Here is a 22,228-nt window from a genome sequence, read left to right on the forward strand (position 1 = left end):
GGTGTGGGAGTCCCAGTCAATATGTGGCAAGATAAAATCACTACTATCACAACCTTATGTTTCTTACAACAGTCTGTGATCTCTCTATAAGTTGTTCCTCTAAATCCCACAGACTGTTGGGTGGTCTACACATAATCCAATTAACAAGGTCATTCCTTTCCTATTCTTCAGTTTCACCCATATTTCCTCAGTAGATGACCTCTCCAGTCTGTCCTGGCTCCCGCTCTACCATGTCTAAATAACGGCCTGGAATATTGAGCTGCTAGACCTGCCCTCCTGCAACTAATGAAGCATTTTGTATCTAAAATCTATGACTATGACTATATGTGCTTTACAGAATAATTGTCTCAATAGCTAACAACTCAGATGATGCCAGAAATGTTCGTTATTCAAAAAATATGGAGAGTCAGTTAATTAAAACATATCAAAATGGAATTTAGGAAATGTGTGTTAGACAAGGATACTGAATTTATTGAGATACAGCACAGCGTAGATTCCGCCAGCTGCGCCACTCAGCCACCCTTGATTTAAACTGAGCGTAATCAAGGGACCAATTATCCTACAGACCAGTATGTCTTTGGACTCTGGGAAGAAACCACAGCACCAGGAGCAAATCCTTGTGGTCACGGGGAGGACGTACAAATGCCTTACAGGCAGCACTGGGAATTGAACCCGTGTTGCTGGTACTGTAAAGTGTTCTGCTAACCACTACTCTACTGTGCTGCCCCAGAAATGATACAGAAACAAAGGCAAAAACACATCAACCTACCATTATGCAGTTAAATAGTTCAAGCGGCTGAAAGGACTGAACAGTCTCTCTCTTTTGCTGTTTCTGGGATATGGACAACAATGACAATAGACTCTTATCCTACAAATTACAAATGCAAATCTCCAAGCACTAGCATAACACAAACAAATCCATTAACTCCATATTAGTCTCAGGCTGAAATACTAAGATTTGCAACTCCAGTGTCCTAATATTTACTACATCACAAAACATCAGTTGTTTTGCCAAAAATCTGCTACTAAATTCTATGCCCCATCACATCTGCTGACCTACCACCTGTGCCCTCATTCGATACCTCATTGCCGAACTCCTTGTTGTTAAGTCCTTTCATGGGCTTGTTTCTTCCTATCTTTATCACCCCCTCCAGTCTTACAATTACTTTTGATTTTGTTTCCTCCCCCCGCACCACTAATATCAGCTATACTTTCAATCACTAAGCTTCACACTCAAGTTCTCTTACCTACATTACCTTCACAAAGCTCTTCTGCTGATCCAGCAGATACTTTGCCCTCAACTAACATCAGTAAAAAGGACAGTCAGGTTATGATCTCGTTACACCCCTGGGACTTTGTTGTGTTGAAATGCATTAGTGCACTCCTGTATCAAGAGTGAAAATGCTTTGAAAACACTTCGCCCTTTCCTTAAAATTCACCTTTTACCAATCATTTCTCTTTCCTATCCATTTCTTTCTGACATACATATATAATTCAAAATTCAAAAGTAAATTATCAAAATACATATATGCTACCATATACCATGAGATGTATTTCCTTGCAGGCATTCACAAGAAAAAATACATTATAATTTAAGAAAAACTGTACATATACAGACGTACATAAGATGAACTTTAAATACTGAATTGTGTAGAAAATAATTTGTAGTACCATTTTAAAACAGCAAGCAAGTGGGGGACTTATCTATTAGAAGCCTTTAATGAATTAATTGAACTGTGTTATAATTCTATAAACTAGAACAATAGGCAAAAAAATGTCTGGGCACTTAAAATTTTTCCAACCTTCCGCCCGTGCAGTGGTGTCCCTCACACGCTTGTTAATGGTCTCCAGTTCAGTAGTTGTGGCAGTTAGAGCAGTGTTGCCCTCAGTTTCTCGCAGGTCATTTAACTCCTAAGTAAAGGAAATACACAATCAAATTCATCATATCTTAACACCCAGTCTCTTCAATTTGTAACAAACAGCACAACCAATCTCAACACAATACAGCTGGTCACAACACAATAAAACAAAAAATTCCACAGAACGCACAACAGATTTACATGATTACATAAATCACTCGTAGAAACATAGAATATAGAAAACCTACAGCACAATACAGGCCCTTCGGCCCATAAAGTTGTGCCGAACATGTCCCTACCATAGAAATTACTAGGTTTACCTACAGCCCTCTATTTTTCTAAGCTCCATGTACCTATTCAAGAGTCTCTTAAAAGACCCTATTGCATCCGCCTCCACCACCATCGCTGGCAGCCCATTCCATGCACTCACCACTCTCTGTGTAAAACACTTACCCCTGACATCTCCTCTGTACCTACTCCCCAGCACCCTAAACCTGTGTCCTCTTGTAGCAACCATTTCAGCCCTGGGAAAAAGCCTCTGACTATCCACATGATCAATGCCTCTCAACATCTTATACACCTCTATCAGGTCACCTCTCATCCTCAATCGCTCCAACGAGAAAAGGCCGAGTTCACTCAACCTATCTCATAAGGCAGGCTCCCCAATCCAGGCAACATCCTTGTAAATCTCTTCTGCACCCTTTCTACAGTGTCCACATCCTTCCTGTAGTGAGGCGGACCAGAACTGAGCACAATACTCCAAGTGGGGTCTGACCAGGGTCCTATATAGCTGCAACATTACCTCTTAGCTCCTAAATTCAATTCCACGATTGACTGTACGCCTTCTTAACCACAGAGTCAACCTGCGCAGCTGCATTGAGGGTCCTATGGACTCGGACCCCAAGATCCCTCTGATCCTCCACACTGCCAAGAGTATTCTCATTAATACTATATTCTGCCATCATATTGGACCTACCAAAATGAACCACCTCACACTTATCTGGGCTGAACTCCATCTGCCACTTCTCAGCCCAGTTTTGCATCCTATCAATGTCCCACTGTAACCTCTGACAGCCCTCCACACTATCCACAACACCTCCAACCTTTGTGTCATCAGCAAACTTATTAACCCATCCCTCCACTTCCTCATCCAGGTCATTTACAAAAATCACGAAGAGTAAGGGTCCCAGAACAGATCCCTGAGGCACACCACTGGTCACCGACCTCCATGCAGAATATGACCCATCTACAACCACTTTCTGCCTTCTGTGGGCAAGCCAGTTCTAGATCCACAAAGCAATATCCCCTTGGATCCCATGCCTGTTAACTTTCTCAATAAGCCTTGCATGGGGTACCTTATCAAATGCCTTGCTGAAATCTATATACACTACATCTACTGCTCTTTCTTCATCAATGTGTTTAGTCACATCCTCAAAAAATTCAATCAGGCTCGTAAGGCACAACCTGCCCTTGACAAAACCATGCTGACTATTCCTAATATATTATATCTCTCCAAATGTTCATTAATCCTGCCTCTCAGGATCTTCTCCATCAACTTATCAACCACTGGAAGTAAGACTCACTGGTCTATAATTTCCTGGGCTACCTCTACTCCCTTTCTTGAATAAAGGAACAACATCTGCAACTTCTCCCGTCCCCATTGATGATGCAGAGATCATCGTCAGAGGCTCAGCAATCTCCTCCCTCGCCTCCCACAGTAGCCTGGGGTACATCTCATCTGGTCCCGGAAACTTATCCAACTTGATGCTTACCAAAAACTCCAGCACATCCTCATTCTTAATATCTACATGCTCAAGCTTTTCAGTCTGCTGCAAGTCATCACTAAAATCACCAAGATCCTTTCCATACTGAATACTTAAGTGAAGTATTCATTAAGTGCCTCTGCTATTTCCTCCAGTTCCATACATACTTTCCCACTGTCACACTTGATAGGTCCTATTCTTTAACGTCTTATCCTCTTGCTCTTCACATACTTGTAGAATGCCTTGGGGTTTTCCTTAGTCCTGCCCGCCAAGGCCTTCTCATGGCCCCTTCTGGCTCTCCTAATTTCCTTCTTAAGCTCCTTCCTATTAGCCTTATACTCTTCTCGATCTCTAACATTACCTAGCTCTCTGAACCTTTTGTAAGCTTTTCTTTTCTTCTTTTTTAGATTTATTACAGCCTTTGTACACCACGGTTCCTGTACCCAACTATAACTTCCGTCTCATTGGAACATACCTATGCAGAACTCCACACAAATATCCCCTGAACATTTGCCACATTTCTTCTGTACTTTTCCCTGAGAACATCTGTTTCCAATTTAAGCTTCCAATTTCCTGCCTGATAGCCTCATAATTCCCCTTACCCGTGGCATGAGAAAGGAACTGGCCAAAGTTGACGGGAAAGAGACACTGGCGGGAAAGAGCAGCAGTGGCTGGAGTTTATGTGAGAAATGAGGAATGTGTAAGACAAGTATATTCCAAAAAAGAAGAAATTTTCAAGTGGAAAAAGGATGCAACCATGGTTGACAAGAGAAGTCAAAGCCAAAGTTAAAGCAAAGGAGAGGGCATACAAGGAAGCAAAAATTAGTGGGAAGACAGAGGATTGGGAAATTTTTAAAACCTTACAAAAGGAAACCAAGAAGGTCATTAAGACAGAAAAGATTAACTATGAAAGGAAACTAGCAAATAATATCAAAGAGGATACTAAAAGCTTTTTCAAGTATATAAAGAGAAAAAAGACAGGTAAGAGTATATATAGGACCGATAGAAAATGATGCTGGAGAAATTGTAATGGGAGATGAGGAGATGGCAGAGGAACTGAACAAGTATTTTGCATCAGTCTTCACTGAGGAAGACAGCAGGATACCGGACACTCAAGGGTGGCAGGGAAGAGAAGTGTGCGCAGTCACAATTACGACAGAGAAAGTACTCAGGAAGCTGAATAGGCTAAAGGTCGATAAATCTCCTGGACCAGATGGAATGCACCCTCGTGTTCTGAAGGAAGTAGCTGTGGAGATTGCGGAGGCATTAGCGATGATCTTCCAAAAGTCGATAGATTCTGGCATGGTTCCGGAAGACTGGAAGATTGCAAATGTCACTCCGCTATTTAAGCAGGGGGCAAGGAAGCAAAAATGAAATTATAGACCTGTTAGCTTGACGTCGGTGGTTGGGAAGTTGTTGGAGTCAATTGTCAAGGATGAAGTTAGAGTACCTGGAGGCATATGACAAGATAGGCAGAACTCAGCATGGATTCCTTAAAGGAAAATGCTGCCTGACAAACCTATTACAATTTTTTGAGGACATTACCAGTAGGCTAGACAAGGGAGATGCAGTGGATGTTGTATATTTGGATTTTCAGAAGGCCTTTGACAAGGTGCCACACATGAGGCTACTTAACAAGATAAGAGCCCATGGAATTACGGGAAAGTTACATACGTGGATAGAGCGTTGGCTGATTGGCAGGAAACAGAGAGTGGGAATAAAGGGATCCTATTCTGGTTGGTTGCCGGTTACCAGTGGTGTTCCGCAGGGATCAGTGTTGGGGCCGCTTCTTTTTACACTGTACATCAACGATTTGGATTATGGAATAGATGGCTTTGTGGCTAAGTTTGCTGACGATACGAAGATAGGTGGAGGGGCCGGTAGTGCTGAGGAAACGGAGAGTCTGCAGAGAGACTTGGATAGATTGGAAGAATGGGCAGAGAAGTGGCAAATGAAGTACAATGTTGGAAAGTGTATGGTTATGCACTTTGGCAGAAAAAATAAACGGGCAGACTATTATTTAAATGGGGAAAGAATTCAAAGTTCTGAGATGCAACAGGACTTGGGAGTCCTTGTACAGGATTCCCTTAAAGTTAACCTCCAGGTTGAATCAGTAGTGAAGAAGGCGAATGCAATGTTGGCATTCATTTCTAGATGAATAGAGTATAGGAGCAGGGATGTGATGTTGAGGCTCTATAAGGCGCTGGTGAGACCTCACTTGGAGTACTGTGGGCAGTTTTGGTCTCCTTATTTAAGAAAGGATGTGCTGACGTTGGAGAGGGTACAGAGAAGATTCACTAGAATGATTCCGGGTATGAGAGGGTTAACATATGAGGAACGTTTGTCCGCTCTTGGACTGTATTCCTTGGAGTTTAGAAGAATGAGGGGAGACCTCATAGAAACATTTCGAATGTTAAAAGGCATGGTCAGAGTGGATGTGGCAAAGTTGTTTCCCATGATGGGGGAGTCTAGTACGAGAGGGCATAACTTCAGGATTGAAGGACATCCTTTCAGAACAGAAATGCGAAGAGATTTTTTTAGTCAGAGGCTGGTGAATCTATGGGATTTGTTGCCACGGGCAGCAGTGGAGGCCAAGTCATTGGGTGTATTTAAGGCAGAGATTGATAGGTTTCTGAGTAGCTAGGGCATCAAAGGTTATGGTGAGAAGGCGGGGCAGTGGGACTAAATAGGATAAAATGGATCAGCTCATGATAAAATGGCGCAGCAGACTCGATGGGCCAAATGGCCTACTTCTGCTCCTTTGTCTTATGGTCTAAACCCTTTTCTAACTTGTCTGTTCCTATCTCTCTCCAATGCTATTGTAAAGGAGATAGGATTGTGATCACTATCTCCAAAATGCTCTCCCACTGAGAGATCTGACACCTGACCAGGTTCATTTCCCAATACCAAATCAAGTACAGCCTCTCCTCTTGTAGGCTTATCTACCTATTGTGTCAAGAAACCTTCCTGAACACACCTAACAAACTCTATCTAAACCCCTTGCTCTGGGGAGATGCCAATCGATATTCCGGAAATTAAAATCTCCTATCACGACAACTTTGTTATTATTACACCTTTCCAGGATCTGTTTCCCTATCTGCTCCTCGATATCCCTGTTACTATTGGGCGGCCTATAAAAAACACCCAGTAAAGTTATTGACCCCTTCCTGTTCCTAACCTCCACCCACAGAGACTTTGTAGACAATCCCTCCATGGTGTCCAACTTTACTGCAGCTGTGACACTATCTCTGATCAACAGTGCCACGCCCCCATCTCTTTTGCCTCCCACCCTGTCCTTTCTAAAACATCTAAAACCCGGCACTTGAACTAACCATTCCCGCCCCTGAGCTATCCAAGTCTCTGTAATGGCCACCACATCATATCTCCAAGTACTGATCCACACTCTAAGCTCATGTGCTTTGTTCACAACACTCCTTGCATTAATATAGACGCATCTCAAACCTTCGGTCTGAGCGCATCCCTTGTCTATCATCTGCCTATCCTCCCTCTCGCACTGTCTACAAGCTTCCTCTATTTGTGAGCTAATCTCCTCTTCCCCAGTCTCTTCAGTTCGGTTCCCAACTTTTATCATGGTTCATGCCATGATAAAACATGTGTTATTTAAACTAAAAATACTGATTTCTTTTGTGAGAGGAAAAACTTCTGATCCTGTTAAGTGTGCATATTTTTATTGTGGGATTTCTCTGAGAGTGTACATAAAATCCTGAACATTTTAAATTAAGCACCTCTTCAGGACACACAAACTGATGTGTCACTCCTCCCAACACTCTTTGATCCTCTTGACATAACAGGACAATGCTATATGAAAGATGTGAAGATTGTGGAAAGGTGCAGAAGTAGCTTACCAGGATGCTGTCTGGATTAAAGGGTATGAGTTAGGCTGGACAGTTCTTTTTAGGAATGTCAGGGACTGATGAGAGACTTGAAGGAGCTCTTTAAAATTATGGGACTTCGATAGTTAGTCAATCCAAACCGATCCCCAAGGTAGAAATGTGAAATACCAGAGGATATGCTTTTAAGGTTAGAGGGAGCAAGTTAAGGGTGTAGGGAACAATTTTTTTTTTAAATGCAGAGTGGTAGGTATATGGAATGGGTTCCCAAGGGAATCAAGCAGTTTGAAGTTTAAGAAGCTTCCAGATGGTATGAAGGGAATGGAGAGATATGGGAGATGAACAGAAGGATGACAGTATAAATTAGCATCACGAATTACACATGATGGGCTAAATATGTAGGAAGTGCAACCAAACCACAACATAGGTATTTGTTTAATCTATTACTCAAGTTACTTTACCTGCTCAACCTGGTCCAAGCGCTTCCTCAAATTTTCACTGAGATACGTCTCTAATCTGGTCATTATACCTTCCAACTTAATCCGTTCATTTAATAATTGCCGATTATCCTAAAAGAACAAATTAAAGATAGAACAGTCTTAAATTATATTACATTCAGAGTGCTGATCCTTCTCAATCTGTGCTTAAATGGAAAGCACTTTCATGCCATCTTCAGCATGTTTGCAGGATCACAAGAAATTGCAGATGCTAGAATCTAGAATATCGACAATTCCTTCACCCTTCCCCTCATCCCACAGATGCCTCCCAACCCAAGTTCAGGACATCTGCATCTATTCATTTACAGCTCAAGACTATGGCAGAATTTCAGTTGGTTGCAAGTGAGATAGATCAGCTGGTTCAGTGGTGTCGCAATAACAACCCTGCACTCAACATCAGTAAAACCAAGGAATTGTGGACTTCAGAAAGGGAAGTCAAAGGAACACACACTGGTCCTCATCGAGGGATCAGCAGTTTCAAGTTCGCGGATGTCAACATCTCAGAAGACATATTTTGAGCCCAATTATATTGATGGAATTACAAAAAAGGTTCAACAGCAACTATATTTCATGAGGAGTTAGAGGAGAATTGATATGTCAAAGACCCTCACAAATTTCTAGAGATGTACCATGGAAAGCATTCTAACTGGTTGCATTGTAGTCTGATACGAAGGGGCCATTACAGAGGATCGGAAAAGGCCGCAGAAAGTTGTAAACTCAGCTAGCTCTGTGATGGGCACTAGCCTTCCCAGCATTGAGGACATCTTCAAAAGACAATGCCCCAAAAGTGGCACCCTTCGTCACCCAGGACATACTCCCTTTTCATTGCTACCATCAAGGAGATAGTACAGGAGCATGGAGCACCACTCAGTTTCCCTCTGCCATCAGATTTCTGAATGGACAATGAACCCATGAACATTACCTCACTGATGTTTTGCTCTTTTTGCACTATGTATTTAATTTTTATATATACTACTTTTAATTTATAGTTTTATTATTATTAAACAACAGATTTCACAACAAACACCAATGATATTAAATCTGATTCTGACTGTTTACAATCAAGTGATTTCTATACTGCAGTTAGTGAAGCTGGCTTAATATGGATATTAACATATTGTCCGCTTTTTCACCTGCTTACAGCTCAGTGTTTTAAGTTATTTACAAATGATAAGTACCTTGAGAAAAGATTAGAGTCACTTTTCATATCATATCTCAACCTAATCCCCGATGATATAAATAACTTGGTGCATTTGTAATTTGACTAATTCTATCATGACTTTTCAAAACTTTAACCTAAACCATTAATTTAATTAGCAATCACTGCAACTCATTTGACAAGCTCTCAGATGGAATGTGAAAACTATATTTCAATTTCCAGTTCAAACAATAAAAGGAAAATCTAAGTGATAGTCTAATGCAGTGCCCAATATAATTACTATTTTGCTGTTTTGGGCAGCAGAGTTTGCTGAATTAGCTCCAAAGTTTCCTTATATAAATCCCTAACATTCAGAAACATCTTTGGAACACAGATTACATAATGTGTTCTACACTCAGTGGCCACTTTATTAGCTACACCTGTCCATTAATGTAATTATCTAATCAGCCAATCATGTAACAACAACTCAATGCATAAAAGCATGCAGACATGGTCAAGAGGTTCAGATATTCAGATCAAACAACAGAATAAGGAAGGAATCTGATCTAAGTGACTTTAACAGTGGAATAATTGTTGGTCCTAGATCAGATGGTTTGAGTATCTCAGAAACTGTTGATCACCTGGGGCTTTCACGCAAAACATTCCTCTGGAGTAAACAGAGTGGCATGACAAACAAAAAAGTATAGTGAGTGGCAGTTCTGTGGGTGAAAATATCTTGTCAGAGAGGTCAGAGAAGAACAGCCAGACTGGTTCAAGCTGATAAGAAGGCGACAGTAACTCAAATAAAACAGTGGTGTATAGAGAGCATCTCTGAATGCACAACACGTCAAACCTTGAAGTGGATGGGCTACAAAAGCAGAAGACCACAAACATACCCTCAGTGGCCACTTTAGGTACAGGAGGTACCCAATATAATAGCCACTAGTGTATAAATGCAAACTAATAATGCTATGTACCCCTAGGGTTCATATTTTCTGTGGACTGTCACTTTAAAATGTCGGGAGAATGAGACTGACTTTTGGACACTGAGCTATTACAGAGAGAGAGAGAGGGACGAAGCCTGCCTTGGGATGGTGTTTATACGAACTCTAAAGCATGTTTACACTTATACAAGTACGCTACCTGCTTGTGAGTTCTTACAGAGAGAGAGCAACGAGCAACTCGTGGGTCGCCATGGTGACCGAGGGAGGAGTTATTTGATGGACAGCCGGTGTTCAGCATGTTTGGATAAATGCAAGGTCAGCTGGTTGTTAGAGACACACACGTGGTTTCGGACACTGGATGAGCTTGGTGTGCCCACAGAAGGGTGGGTTTCGGAGGATTGATCGGGAGAATTGATCAGTGGCTCTCGCAGTGTGGAAAAGGGGTGACCGGTGGGAAGTCATCAGTGTGTCCAACCCTTGCCTGGGTTGACAGCTTCACCACAGAAGACGGTCTCCTTTTTGAGGTCATATTCGGTGATGTTTAAGGATTTCGGAGGACAACGGAGGATGGACGGCATCGGCTTACCTGAAGAACTAAACACCTCTCTCTCTCTCTCTCTCTCTCCAACACTACTCAACTCAATATTTACCTACTATCGTAAGACTGTATGTCTTGGTGTGATATACTGCGTCCGGTGCTCCCGGTGAGGCCTTCTATATATTGGCGAGACCTGACGCAGACTGGGAGACTGTTTCACTGAACACCAGAGAAAGCAGGATCTCCCAGTGGCCACACATTTTAATTCCACGTCCCGTTCCCATTCTGATATGTCTATCCACGGCCTCCTCCACTGTCAAGATGAAGCCACACTCAGGTTGGAGGAACAACACCTTATATTCCGTCTGGGTAGCCTCCAACCTGATGGCATGAACACTGCCTTCTCTAACTTCCGTTAATGCCCCTCCTACCCTTCTTAAATTATTTTTTTCCCTTTCTTTCTCCCTCTGTCCCTCTCACTATAACTCCTTGCCTGCTCTCCATCTTCCTCTGGTGCTCCTCTCCTCCCATCCCATGATCCTCTCCTTTCTCCAGCCTTGTATCCCTTCTGTCAATCAACTTCCAACTCTTAGCTCCATCCCTCCCCCTCCTGTCTTCTCATATCCTTTCGGATCTCCCCTCCTCCTCTCAAATCTCTTACTATCTCTTCTTTCAGTTGGTCCTGACAAAGGGTCTTGGCCCGAAACGTTGACTGTACCTCTTCCTATAGATGCTGCCTGACCTGCTGCGTTCCACCAGCATTTTGTGTGAGTTGATTGTAAGACTGTATCCATTTACCCCCTAAGCTTGGTAGTTACTAATAAAATAGCTTATGTTAACAGCAACACCAGACTCCGGCTGTGTTCCATTTCTGCTGGCTCTTTAAACCTGTTACGGGGTACGTAGCAATAACTAAACCCTCAAAAGATGAGTTTGCTAAGGGATTTTTTTTTTTAAATTGTGCCATTTGTTTCTATACAAACCAGTGATGTGTAAATGTTCACTCATTGATGCCCTGGGCATTTTCACACCACGGGCATATCTCTAATTAAATGAATTAACCTGTTTAATGGTTCTTTAAGATTGCTTCTATAGATGGGTTCGGAGAGCAATCATTTCTTTCTAATTACATTTCAATTTTTTTTGTTTAACTACAAAGCTTCTACTGAACTGTGTAACAAAAATTAAAGGCAGAAAATTTCAAACTCTTAAATGAGGAAACTTCATAACTTTTTGCATCACCAAACACTGTACCTGTTGGAGCTGTCGGATTTCATCATTGAGTGCATCAACTCGCTTTTGATCTTCCAGGCTAAGCTGAGAGAGCAGATCTGTGCCAAGTTCAGCTTTCAAGGACTCTCGTGTCGATTCCATAGCATGTAAACTTGCTTCTAGACTCTGCAGACTTCGTTGCTACAAATAAGATGGGGAAAAATGAACTTTTATTAAAAACTGGTGAAAACTGAATAAAATCCCATCCAGTCACTAAACATATAATTTTTTATCATAGAAACTACTATCTTGTTCACCACTAATGAAATTATTATTCGCATTACCATATTCTTCAAGAATAAGGAAATGAAAAGTCCAACTAGTGGAGCTGCCTATCACAGTTCTAACGACTTCTGGTGTGCCTGAGTGGAGTATCCATTGTCTCATGATCATGTGGACTCTCCCCATATGCTCCAGTTTCCTCCACATCCCAAGGGCATGCTACTTCTTAAATTAAATGATCACTGTAAATTGCATCGAGTATATTGGATTGCAGTAAACTATCCAGGGGGTAGGGAAAGTGATGAGAATTGGAAAAAATTGGTTACAGGAAAGAATGATGGGGGCTGGTGGAATCACTCTATGAGTATAGCCTGAATATACTGAATAACCCCATGCCAGAAAAGTGCTCAAATATTTTTTCAATTAATTGGTACCTTAGGCATGAATGTTTTTTCAGATTGTTGCCTCTTCTCTTTCAACATCTTCATCTCTGAAAGAATGCTGTCTCGTGATGCCTTAAACTTTCTCTGTTGTGTTTCGATCTGCTGCATTTGATTCATCAACTGATCAATCTCGTTATTAATCTGTATGTTGTGCTAAGGAATGGCATATTCACAATAACGTAGTGAAAGCACCTTAAGTAATATAAGCAAGCAATAACTTTAACCAGTGAACAAATTTATTCAATGTTTGGGCAAAATCATTAGTTCAAATGAACAAGGAAATAATGGTTCAGTTTACAATTCACCTTGCAGCATATAAACCAAGTCAATGGATGGCCACAAAATAATGTAATTTTAAAATTCAGAAAAATACAAAGAAGCAAATGTCCATTCAACAAATTCTGACTCCAAAACCTCTAAAATTTATTTTGACTTTCTTTTCCCTTTAATGCTCTCACATCTGAATCTCTGAAATGTTTCAGCATATTAGTGCAAGAGGAAATCTATCTCATTTTTTGGCAATAAAATTACTTACAACAAGTTCAACCAACAGATAGCTATACGGAGGCATGACCCAGAGTCAAACACGGGTAAATGGCAGAAGTAAAGCATCAGAACTTTAAGAATTTATAAAGCAGAGCAGCACCACCAGCATGATGGACATAGACTTTGACTCCAGCTTCAAAATTCAAACTATTTCATTTTTTCCCCAAAAGTATTAGATGTGACCATCCCAAGATCATAAAAGTTGCTGGTGAACGCAGCAGGCCAGGCAGCATCTCTAGGAAGAGGTGCTGCCTGGCCTGCTGCGTTCACCAGCAACTTTTATGTGTGTTGCTTGAATTTCCAGCATCTGCAGAATTCCTGTTGTTTGCATCCCAAGATCATATTCATTTTTCTTAAACAAAAGAAAATCTGCAGATACTGGAAACTCAAGTAACACACACAAAATGCTGGAGAAACTCAGCAGGCCAGGCAGCATCTATGGAAGAGTACAGTCAACATTTCAGGCCGAAACGTCCTGCCGAAGGGTCTCTTTTCCATGGATGTTGCCTGGCCTGCTGAGTTCCTCCAGCATTTTGTGTGTGTTGCTATTCATTTTCTTATCTGGCCTAAGAATCTCATTAAGAGAAAGGGAGATGCATTTTATCTAACACATATCAACTAGTTCTCAAAGCATTTTATAGTCAAGAATGTGCTGTGATAATGTAGGAACCACGTATGTGCTGTCAAAACAATAAACCTGCCTTTAGGATCATGACTGAAGGACAAATCTTACCAAGATGTTGGGAATAATTACCTGCACTTGTTCAAATTAGCACATTATATCCAACTGCAAAGAGCTTAATACATAATGGCAAAGTATCTCAACAAAATAATAAACCTGCAAGCAGGTATCTGTTCAGGGCTGAAAACTAAAAATGCAACTTCAAACCTGACTCAAAATACAGTGATTCTGGTTAACTGGGCCATTGGTTAATCAGGGCAGCCACTTATTTGGAACAACTTCTAAAGAACAAAAACAAATTGAAGAAAATTGCTGGATTCCCTTCATTTATTTGGGATACTGTGCTGCCTAACTGGAGCAGGAGACCTGCTGAACAAGTTCTGGCCAGTGTCGGTCAAGCCTGTTATACACTATTCTGTGCTTAAAGCGAACACTATTTAAACATGCCAGTTGCGTGTTTGTGTTCAAAAAACATGGTTTTTGTCACTGATAGTTGGCGAGAAATAAACATTAAGACAATTCAGAACTGTCTTGCTCACTACTGTTCCAAGCATTTGGACTTGGAGATACCAGATATGGCCTGGAGTGAAAATGAAATGATTTCATTACCTCAGCAAGTTAGGAACTACAAAGAATTTGAAGTAATCTATTGACAATCATCTTGAATGTTATAATGAAAAGGAAGATTTGGAGGATGCAGTCACTCAGAGCATTGTATGAAGGCAGTCCTTTATCTGCACTAGGTGCCCTCAGTGATTTTGTTGTTGCGTACACTGAATGAATTCCTCTGACAGTAACTATTAGGAACTCATACACAGTTTTATACTACTGTAGACTATTGGTAATGTTGTAATTGGTACTATTTCATTTAGATATGTAATTTATTACACAGCTTCTAACAGTTTCTTTTTAACTATTTCCATGAAACTTTGGCAACTTGGACAGCTGCTTAATTGGGCCAATTGTACTGGTCCCAATGTGTCCCATCATTAGTATACTCTGTACACGTAACTAAGCTATAAACAGAAAGTCACATATTTACATGCTTGAGTTAAAGAAGCATTTTCTGTGAACTATATATCTCATTAGCTCAAATATGCGCAAAGTCAATTCCTGTTATTTTCAGAAGTTGCATTGTGCTTTAAAGAGTATTGTGTCATAAGTGCATTCTGTTTGTCCTATGTTGATGACATTAATTGAGGATGAATCATGCAGATCTAAAGAGTCCTGTCACCAGCTGTGCACTCATTATTACCAACAGCTTAATGATATATCACACTGACTCACTGCTATCAGGGGAGTCCAATTTTTAACAAACCAATTAAAACAACACTTTTCATACAATTTATTTCTAAGAAAACCAATGCTGAAGTGTCACTGAAACTAAAGTGAGTTCTATTCTCTTTTGTTTCCTTTACACATCATTCCTCCAGAAAGGTTACCCTGTAATGAGGAAAATCAGTGAAGACTTACTCGGATCATTTGCTAATCGAATTAAGACAGTGCTCATTTGTTAAGCAGATATTTCTACTCAACTTTCTACATCGCGACACAAGTTATTTTACAAAACATTGAAAGCAATTCTCTCAAACATCATTTCCTTTGTGAAACAAACTTAATTTCACAAGGTAAAACATGAGTATGTTTGAGAAAACTAAAAGATAAACTCTGGTTAGGCCACACTTAGGAGTACTGTGCCAGTTCTGGTTGCCTCACTATCGGAAGGATGTGGAAGCATTGGAAAGGGTACAGAGGAGATTTACCAGGATGCTGCCTGGTTTAGAGAGTGTGGATCATGATCAGAGATTAAGGGAGCTAGGGCTTTACTCTTTGGAGAGAAGGAGGATGAGAGGAGACATGATAGAGGTGTACAAGATAATAAGAGGAATAGATAGAGTGGACAGCCAGCGCCTCTTCCCCAGGGCACCACTGCTCAATACAAGAGGACATGGCTTTAAGGTAAGGGGTGGGAAGTTCAAAGGGGATATTAGAGAAAGGTTTTTTTACTCAGAGAGTGGTTGGTGCATGGAATGCACTGCCTGAGTCAGTGGTGGAGGCAGATACACTAGTGAAGTTTAAGAGACTACTAGACAGGTATATGGAGGAATTTAAGGTGGGGGGTTATATGGGAGACAAGGTTTGAGGGTCGGCACAACAATGTGGGCCAAAGGGCCTGTAATGTGCTGTACTATTCTATGTTCTATGATATGACAAATTAATATCTTGGAATTGCCAGATGCAAGAATTTGTGCAGATGCATGTTGAAAAAAGAGAAAATGAAGATGCTGAGAACATGCTGCAAATTTCACTAATTTGTTACATTAAAAAAAATCTGAATTTAATTGATATAGTATACTATTGGCACTCCACTGCTGTTAGCAATTCTGGATGAATGTATGTACTGAACAATACCACAAAATCAGAAACAATAGGAGGCACCATGCCAATTTCAGTTTTGTAGAATATAATCCCTACTCCCCACCCCTCACCACCTCCAAGTCCAAAGAAACTTTTTGCAGTTACTCACAACTCTGAACATTACACTGAATTTTCTTTCCATATTTTTCTCATTGAACCACAGTGTGCAAAACAATACAAGAAATTTGAATCACTAACATATCTTTTATATTATTAAAAGGCATTTCTGAAGGATATTTTCAATATTTCTACGGAGATTTTCATTCAGTTTTGCTTCCAGTTCGGTTAATTCCTCCTCTGCTTTCCGTGCATCCTTTTGAAGTTCCAGCCTTGATTTTCGGGTATCATAATAGCCACCAGTAAGAGCGCCACGGTGACTAACCTGGTCCCCTAGAAGATTTTAAACAATATGAACAGTAAATCACAATTCTTGCCACATGCTTGACATTAGCGTTTACAACGTTTCTGGAGGTCCAGAACGAGGGGTCACAGTTTGAGGATAGAGGGGAAGCCTTTTAGGACCGAGATTAGGAAAAACTTCTTCACACAGAGAGTGGTGAATCTGTGGAATTCTCTGCCACAGCAAACTGTTGAGGCCAGTTCATTGGCTATATTTAAGAGGGAGTTAGATATGGCCCTTGTGGCTACGGGGTCAGGGGGTATGGAGGGAAGGCTGGGTTCTGAGTTGGATGATCAGCCATGATCATAATAAATGGCAGTGCAGGCTCAAAGGGCCGAATGGCCTACTCCTGCACCTATTTTCTATGTTTCTATGTTTCAAAACACTAGAGGGGAGCAAACACTGGTATTTAATTATTCACAGTTCAGTGGAATATTTATGAAAGAGCCATGATAAGAGTACAAAAATTAACCAGAAAGAGCATGCAAAGCATGTAGGTCAAAGATACAGTACTGTGTCAAAGCCTTAGGCACATATTCGGTTGTGTGTGTGTGTGTGTGTGTGTGTATGTATGTAGAGAGAGAGCGAGAGAGAGAGATAGATAGAGAGACAGAGACACAGAGAGAGAGAGCGCGCGCGCTAGGGTGCCTAAGATTTTTGCACAGTACTGTAATAATTTTATGTATTGCACTGTACTGCTGCAACTAAAAAAAAAAATCATGATATATGTGAGTAATGATAAAGCCGATTCTCATATGGGCCTCTATTGTGGACAGAGAGTAGGAAGAGGGCAGGGAGAGCTTGAATCATGGTTGAGAAAAGGGTGAGAAGGGAGGGAGTGGGAAGCACTAGAAAGACATTCTATTATGACAAAATAAACCAATTATTTGGAACCAAATGAACTTGACTGGTGTCTGCACCTACACTACTCCCCCCCACCCGCCCCGGCACTCCTCGGCAACCTGTCCCACACCGCTCCTGCAGCACCCCACCCTTGCCATTCTTAAAATTCTTTCTCCTACCAGATTTGCAAACATGCTTTCCATTCCACGTTGACAAATACAGTATTCTATAAAGATCTTAAAGACTATATATATATGCCTAAGACTTTTGCAGAGTACTGAAGCTGAGCAAAAAACAGAGCCATTGTGGCAATGGATTCTCAAATATATTGTAAAGTCTATTTATGGGTTGGATACAGCTGTGAATTTTCCTTGAGAGTTTCTGAAAGAAATCAAACAGGAAAAGAGAGGAAAGGTAAAACACTTATTCACTTCCAAGCACAAGCAGCAAATAGTCCCAAAGCAATATCCAGATGGCTGAAAGGAGGACTTTTTCAAAATGTGTCTTCCAATAAGAGCTATTCTGCTGGATAACACACACTTGAAAACTGTAGGTACACATCTACATCTCAAATAAGGTATTATTTGCTTAGGACATGTAAGTATTTATGATGTAGTCTTCATGAATTGATGAAACCATGATCAAGAGACTAGAATATAGTTTGAGAAAGGTGCACATGACCGAGAACAAAATTAAACAGATCAGTTGAATTTCCAGACTAACCAGGGATTAGGAAAAATCAGCTGTTTAGAACTTTAGGACCAGCCTATAATGCAAAGGGGGGAGCTACGATGGCATAGACAGCAACTTATTCGAGCTCATCTACGGAAACAGCTTAATTTCTACCTTTAATGTTTCTCTCTTTTTCCTTCTCAAGGTGGGTGAGGTTCTGTCGAAGACCCTGACCTACAGCTGCACTCAAAACTCCAGTTCTTTAGGATGTTGGTTCCTGTTCTCAGGGCTCACCGACTGGTCATTTTTCAATATCCCAAGAACACGGCCTACAAGATGAATGCGCCTTCAGAGGTTCCAAGGCTTTGCAGCCCTGGGGACGAGCCAATTCTATGCCGGTGACACCAACTGAAGCATGCGGAAAAATATGGAATATCGGGAACAATGGATCAGCTATCAGGGGTTCTGTACTCAGCAAATAGCGTGCTCTCTTCCTCTTTTTGGTGGGGGAGTTTCTTGCTGATTCTCAAGTCAGAGAACTTGGAAAAAAGTGACACAGCAAACTCCATGTCTCCATGGGGAGTTTTATGTCGCCCCTCTCAGAATGACACCTCTCTGCTCAATCAATTCTTCTCACAGCCAAGTTTACATGTGCAACTCACAATGCCAGATCAAATGAAGGTCATGCATGACCATTACATTGCAATTTTATCCATTGCATGCAAAGTGTAATGATAGGATTCATAGCTATTATGCCAAGACAAGGTTCAAGCCTCTACCCTAACTATTACAAATGATCCAATTTACCAGCTGTTAATGACAACAATTAGTGGTTACGGCTGCAAAAACGCAGCTTGCACAGCTGTTTTAAAATTCTAAAAAAAGTCAATTAGAGTTGAAAAATTAAAAGGGAAATTAAAGGAAAAACTAAGACAAACATACACTATGTAAATTCAAAATTCTGATTCTATATACGTCTGTTACTGTTGCATTTCCAACCAAGTGAAATTCGAGTATGGGGACAAAATAACAACTTTGATATAATTAAAGGTACAAAATGATGTGAGGTTGTAAAAAAAAATCAAAAAGTCTGCTGCACTTTGACAATGATAAACGGATCATCATCTGAAAACATCAATTTGTGCAGATTCAGCCAGAGAAATTGCACATAAAAACCCATCATCTCTGCTGTGTATGAGTCAGCCTTCTCAATCCTCCTACAGAACAGCCAACTTACCTCAGGTGTAGAACAAAATTTACATTAATACTTCCAGCTAAAATAGGTGCACGTCCAACTAGTTCCATCAGAAAGGCTTCATTACTCTTATAATGTTACAATAATTGGAAGCTTTGGTAGTTTATTGCACACAGTCTGAGACAAAATAAAGCTTATCGAATATTGATCCCAGTCTGGCTAACCTGCATAACCCACATCACCCAGCACTGAGTCACAACTAACCCAAGCAGCACCAGAAATCAGTAAGCAGAATTAGTTAACAGACACTGGCTATTAAGTGTGCAAAGCTGATTAACTTTTTATATTTATATCCAAATAAGTTTGCAATAAGCATTAAATCCAGAAACTTTATGTAGAAGGCATTCTCCAGGTCAATCATGTCTAATCCCTAGCACAGGGCTCCTTGAGACAATTGTTTTAGAAATAAATAATACTGTGTGTCCTATGTTAAAAAGCGTCCAGTTATTAAAATACCAAATGTTCAAAGTAAAATTTTTTATCACAGTACGTATATGTCACCACATACAACTCTGAGATTCTTTTTCTGCAGGCATACTTAGCAAATCTATAGAACAGTAACTAAACTATAACATCAGGAACAGTAAACTAAACTGCAAGTGCAGATATAAATAAATAGCAATAAATAACAAGCATGAAATAACAATATAACAGACTTCTCAAATAAGTGTAGCTATCCCCTTTTATTCAAGAGCCTGATAGTTAAGTGGTAGTAACTGTTCTTGAATCTTGAAGGCACATGTACGTTCTACCTGATGGCAGCAGCGAGAAAAGAGCATGGCCTTTGTGGGGAGGATCTTTGATGATGGATGTTGCTTTTCTATGGCAACATTTCATGTAGATGTGCTCAATGGTTGGGAGGGTTTTACCATGATGTACTGGGCCAAATCCACTACCTTTTGTAAGATTTTCCACTGATGGGCAGCGGTCTTCTCATAGCAACCCAGTCAGCACATCTTTCTTTTTTTTTTAATTTTATTTTTATTTGGATAAGGAGTTCACAATTATCATGTACTTTTTTCACACATATAACCTTTTCCATTTTTTTATATGTATAAAACTACAATTATTTATACATTCTTAAGTACACATTGAGATGATATAAAAGCAAAATAAACATTTAAATAGATAATTATGTACTGTGGTAAATCTAACCTATTAGGCTAAGTAATGAAATTAGTTGTTAAGAAAAATGGTAATAATAGTTTCCATACAACCCTTCTGGACCATTTCCACTGGTCCAAAATGTTGCATACAAGCCTATATACCAACCATTGTAGGTGTTTCTATCCCAATTTGTTCGTGCTTGTTCCTGCCCACAGACATAATTATCCAATCCCTATGTATTTATTTACTTAATTTTTTCATTTTTTTTTTATCCCTTTCCCAAATCTTTCCCTTTACTTGTGTTAATTCTCTATTTTCCAAAAAAAAACAACAAACATTTAGACTAGGGGTGCTTACATTAGCAATATTACTGTGTTGATGAGAAGAGCAATATAAATCATTAGGAGAGTCATCTAAAGTCTGCTCGCATTGGGGTTATATATTCAATCCATTTATTCCAGATTTGATAAAATGTTTCTTTTTGAGTTCTCAGGGAGTAGGTCAACTTTTCCATTTTAAATATTTCCAAGATAATTTCGTACCAATCTTCTAATGTAGGTGGTATTGGATTTAGCCATTTTCTAGTGATTGATTTCTTACTTGCCACTAAGAGGGCCTGCAGCAACTTTATATCTTCCTTCTGTTCAAGGAACAATACATGCCCCAAATAGAGCGTCTCAAAGTTCAGAGGTATCTGGGACCTAAGTACCTTAACTAATGTTCTATGAATACCTTCCCAAAATAGACTTAATTTAGGGCAATCCCAGAAAATATGAAAATGATTTGCCTCCTTGGAGCTGCACCTTCTCCAACACATCACATTTGTATCTTTATATTTTTCCTGATATGGGGTCTTGAAGTATCTTATAATGTTTTTCCAACAATGTTCTCTCCAAGTCAAAGAATTAGTTGAGGACCATTGAAAGCTGCAGATTTTCCCCCAAGCCTCCTCTGAAAGTACCAACCCCGCTTCTTTCTCCCACTTCTCTTTAATATACAGTGTATTTACATTTTTTGCATGGGAGAGTGCATTAGATAGGCGAGAAACTGATTTACTAGGTATTGAACTGCAAGCCGAATTCAGAATCTTGAAAAATTCTAATTCTACTGTTGATAGGTCTGTATATCTACAACTCTGGTTAACATAGTTTCGTATTTGAAGGTACCTAAAAAAGTCATTATGTTCTAGGCCATGTTTGTCCTGCAGGATTTGGAAACTTTGTAATACTCTTTTATCTATAAATGAGAGGTAGGTCCGTAAGACCTTTCTTTATCCATAGCTCAAATCTTTTATCTCCTCTGTTGGGAAGGAATTCGGTATCATATGCACACCATCTAAACAGTTTTAGCATGTTATTAATTCCACATGAATTAACCACCTTCTGCCATACTTTTAATGTAAGATTTATCCAAGCATTATTAAATTTTTCCAACTGGGCCATCAATCCTTTGTCAGCTATTGAGGCCTGAAGAGGAAAACTGTCAACTAATCCAAATTCTATTTCCTTCCATCTAGCCTTATATTCCCTATTACACCAATATAACAGAGGGGTTATCTGTGAGGCATAAAAATAATTTCTCAGGCAAGGAAGAACCATACCTCCAGTTTCCTTCCCTAACTGTAAGGTGTTATATCGAATTCTAGGTTTCCTTCCTTGCCAAATGAAGCGGGAAATCCATTTGTCCCATTCCCTGAATTGATTATCATCCACCTCCACTGGTAAAGTACGGAAAAGATATAATAACCGAGGAAGAATATTCATTTTTATAGTATTTAT

The 22,228-nt window shown here is 40.1% G+C and overlaps 1 protein-coding gene across 1 annotated transcript in view; it reads right to left on the reverse strand.

The window, feature by feature from the left end:
- The window catches only part of smc3 (structural maintenance of chromosomes 3), a 132,070-nt gene that overhangs the window by 49,119 nt on the left and 60,723 nt on the right, over nucleotides 1-22,228 (reverse strand). Inside the window, exons 19-23 of the mRNA XM_063071234.1 lie at nucleotides 16,410-16,563; nucleotides 12,519-12,669; nucleotides 11,845-12,003; nucleotides 7,935-8,042; nucleotides 1,803-1,911 (exon numbers count right to left, since the gene is read on the reverse strand). Of these exons, the coding sequence (XP_062927304.1) occupies nucleotides 1,803-1,911; nucleotides 7,935-8,042; nucleotides 11,845-12,003; nucleotides 12,519-12,669; nucleotides 16,410-16,563 (681 nt within the window). The remainder of the gene's footprint in view (nucleotides 1-1,802; nucleotides 1,912-7,934; nucleotides 8,043-11,844; nucleotides 12,004-12,518; nucleotides 12,670-16,409; nucleotides 16,564-22,228) is intronic.

The sequence above is a fragment of the Mobula hypostoma genome, chromosome 19, assembly GCF_963921235.1.
Source record: "Mobula hypostoma chromosome 19, sMobHyp1.1, whole genome shotgun sequence".
Taxonomy (NCBI): domain Eukaryota; kingdom Metazoa; phylum Chordata; class Chondrichthyes; order Myliobatiformes; family Myliobatidae; genus Mobula; species Mobula hypostoma.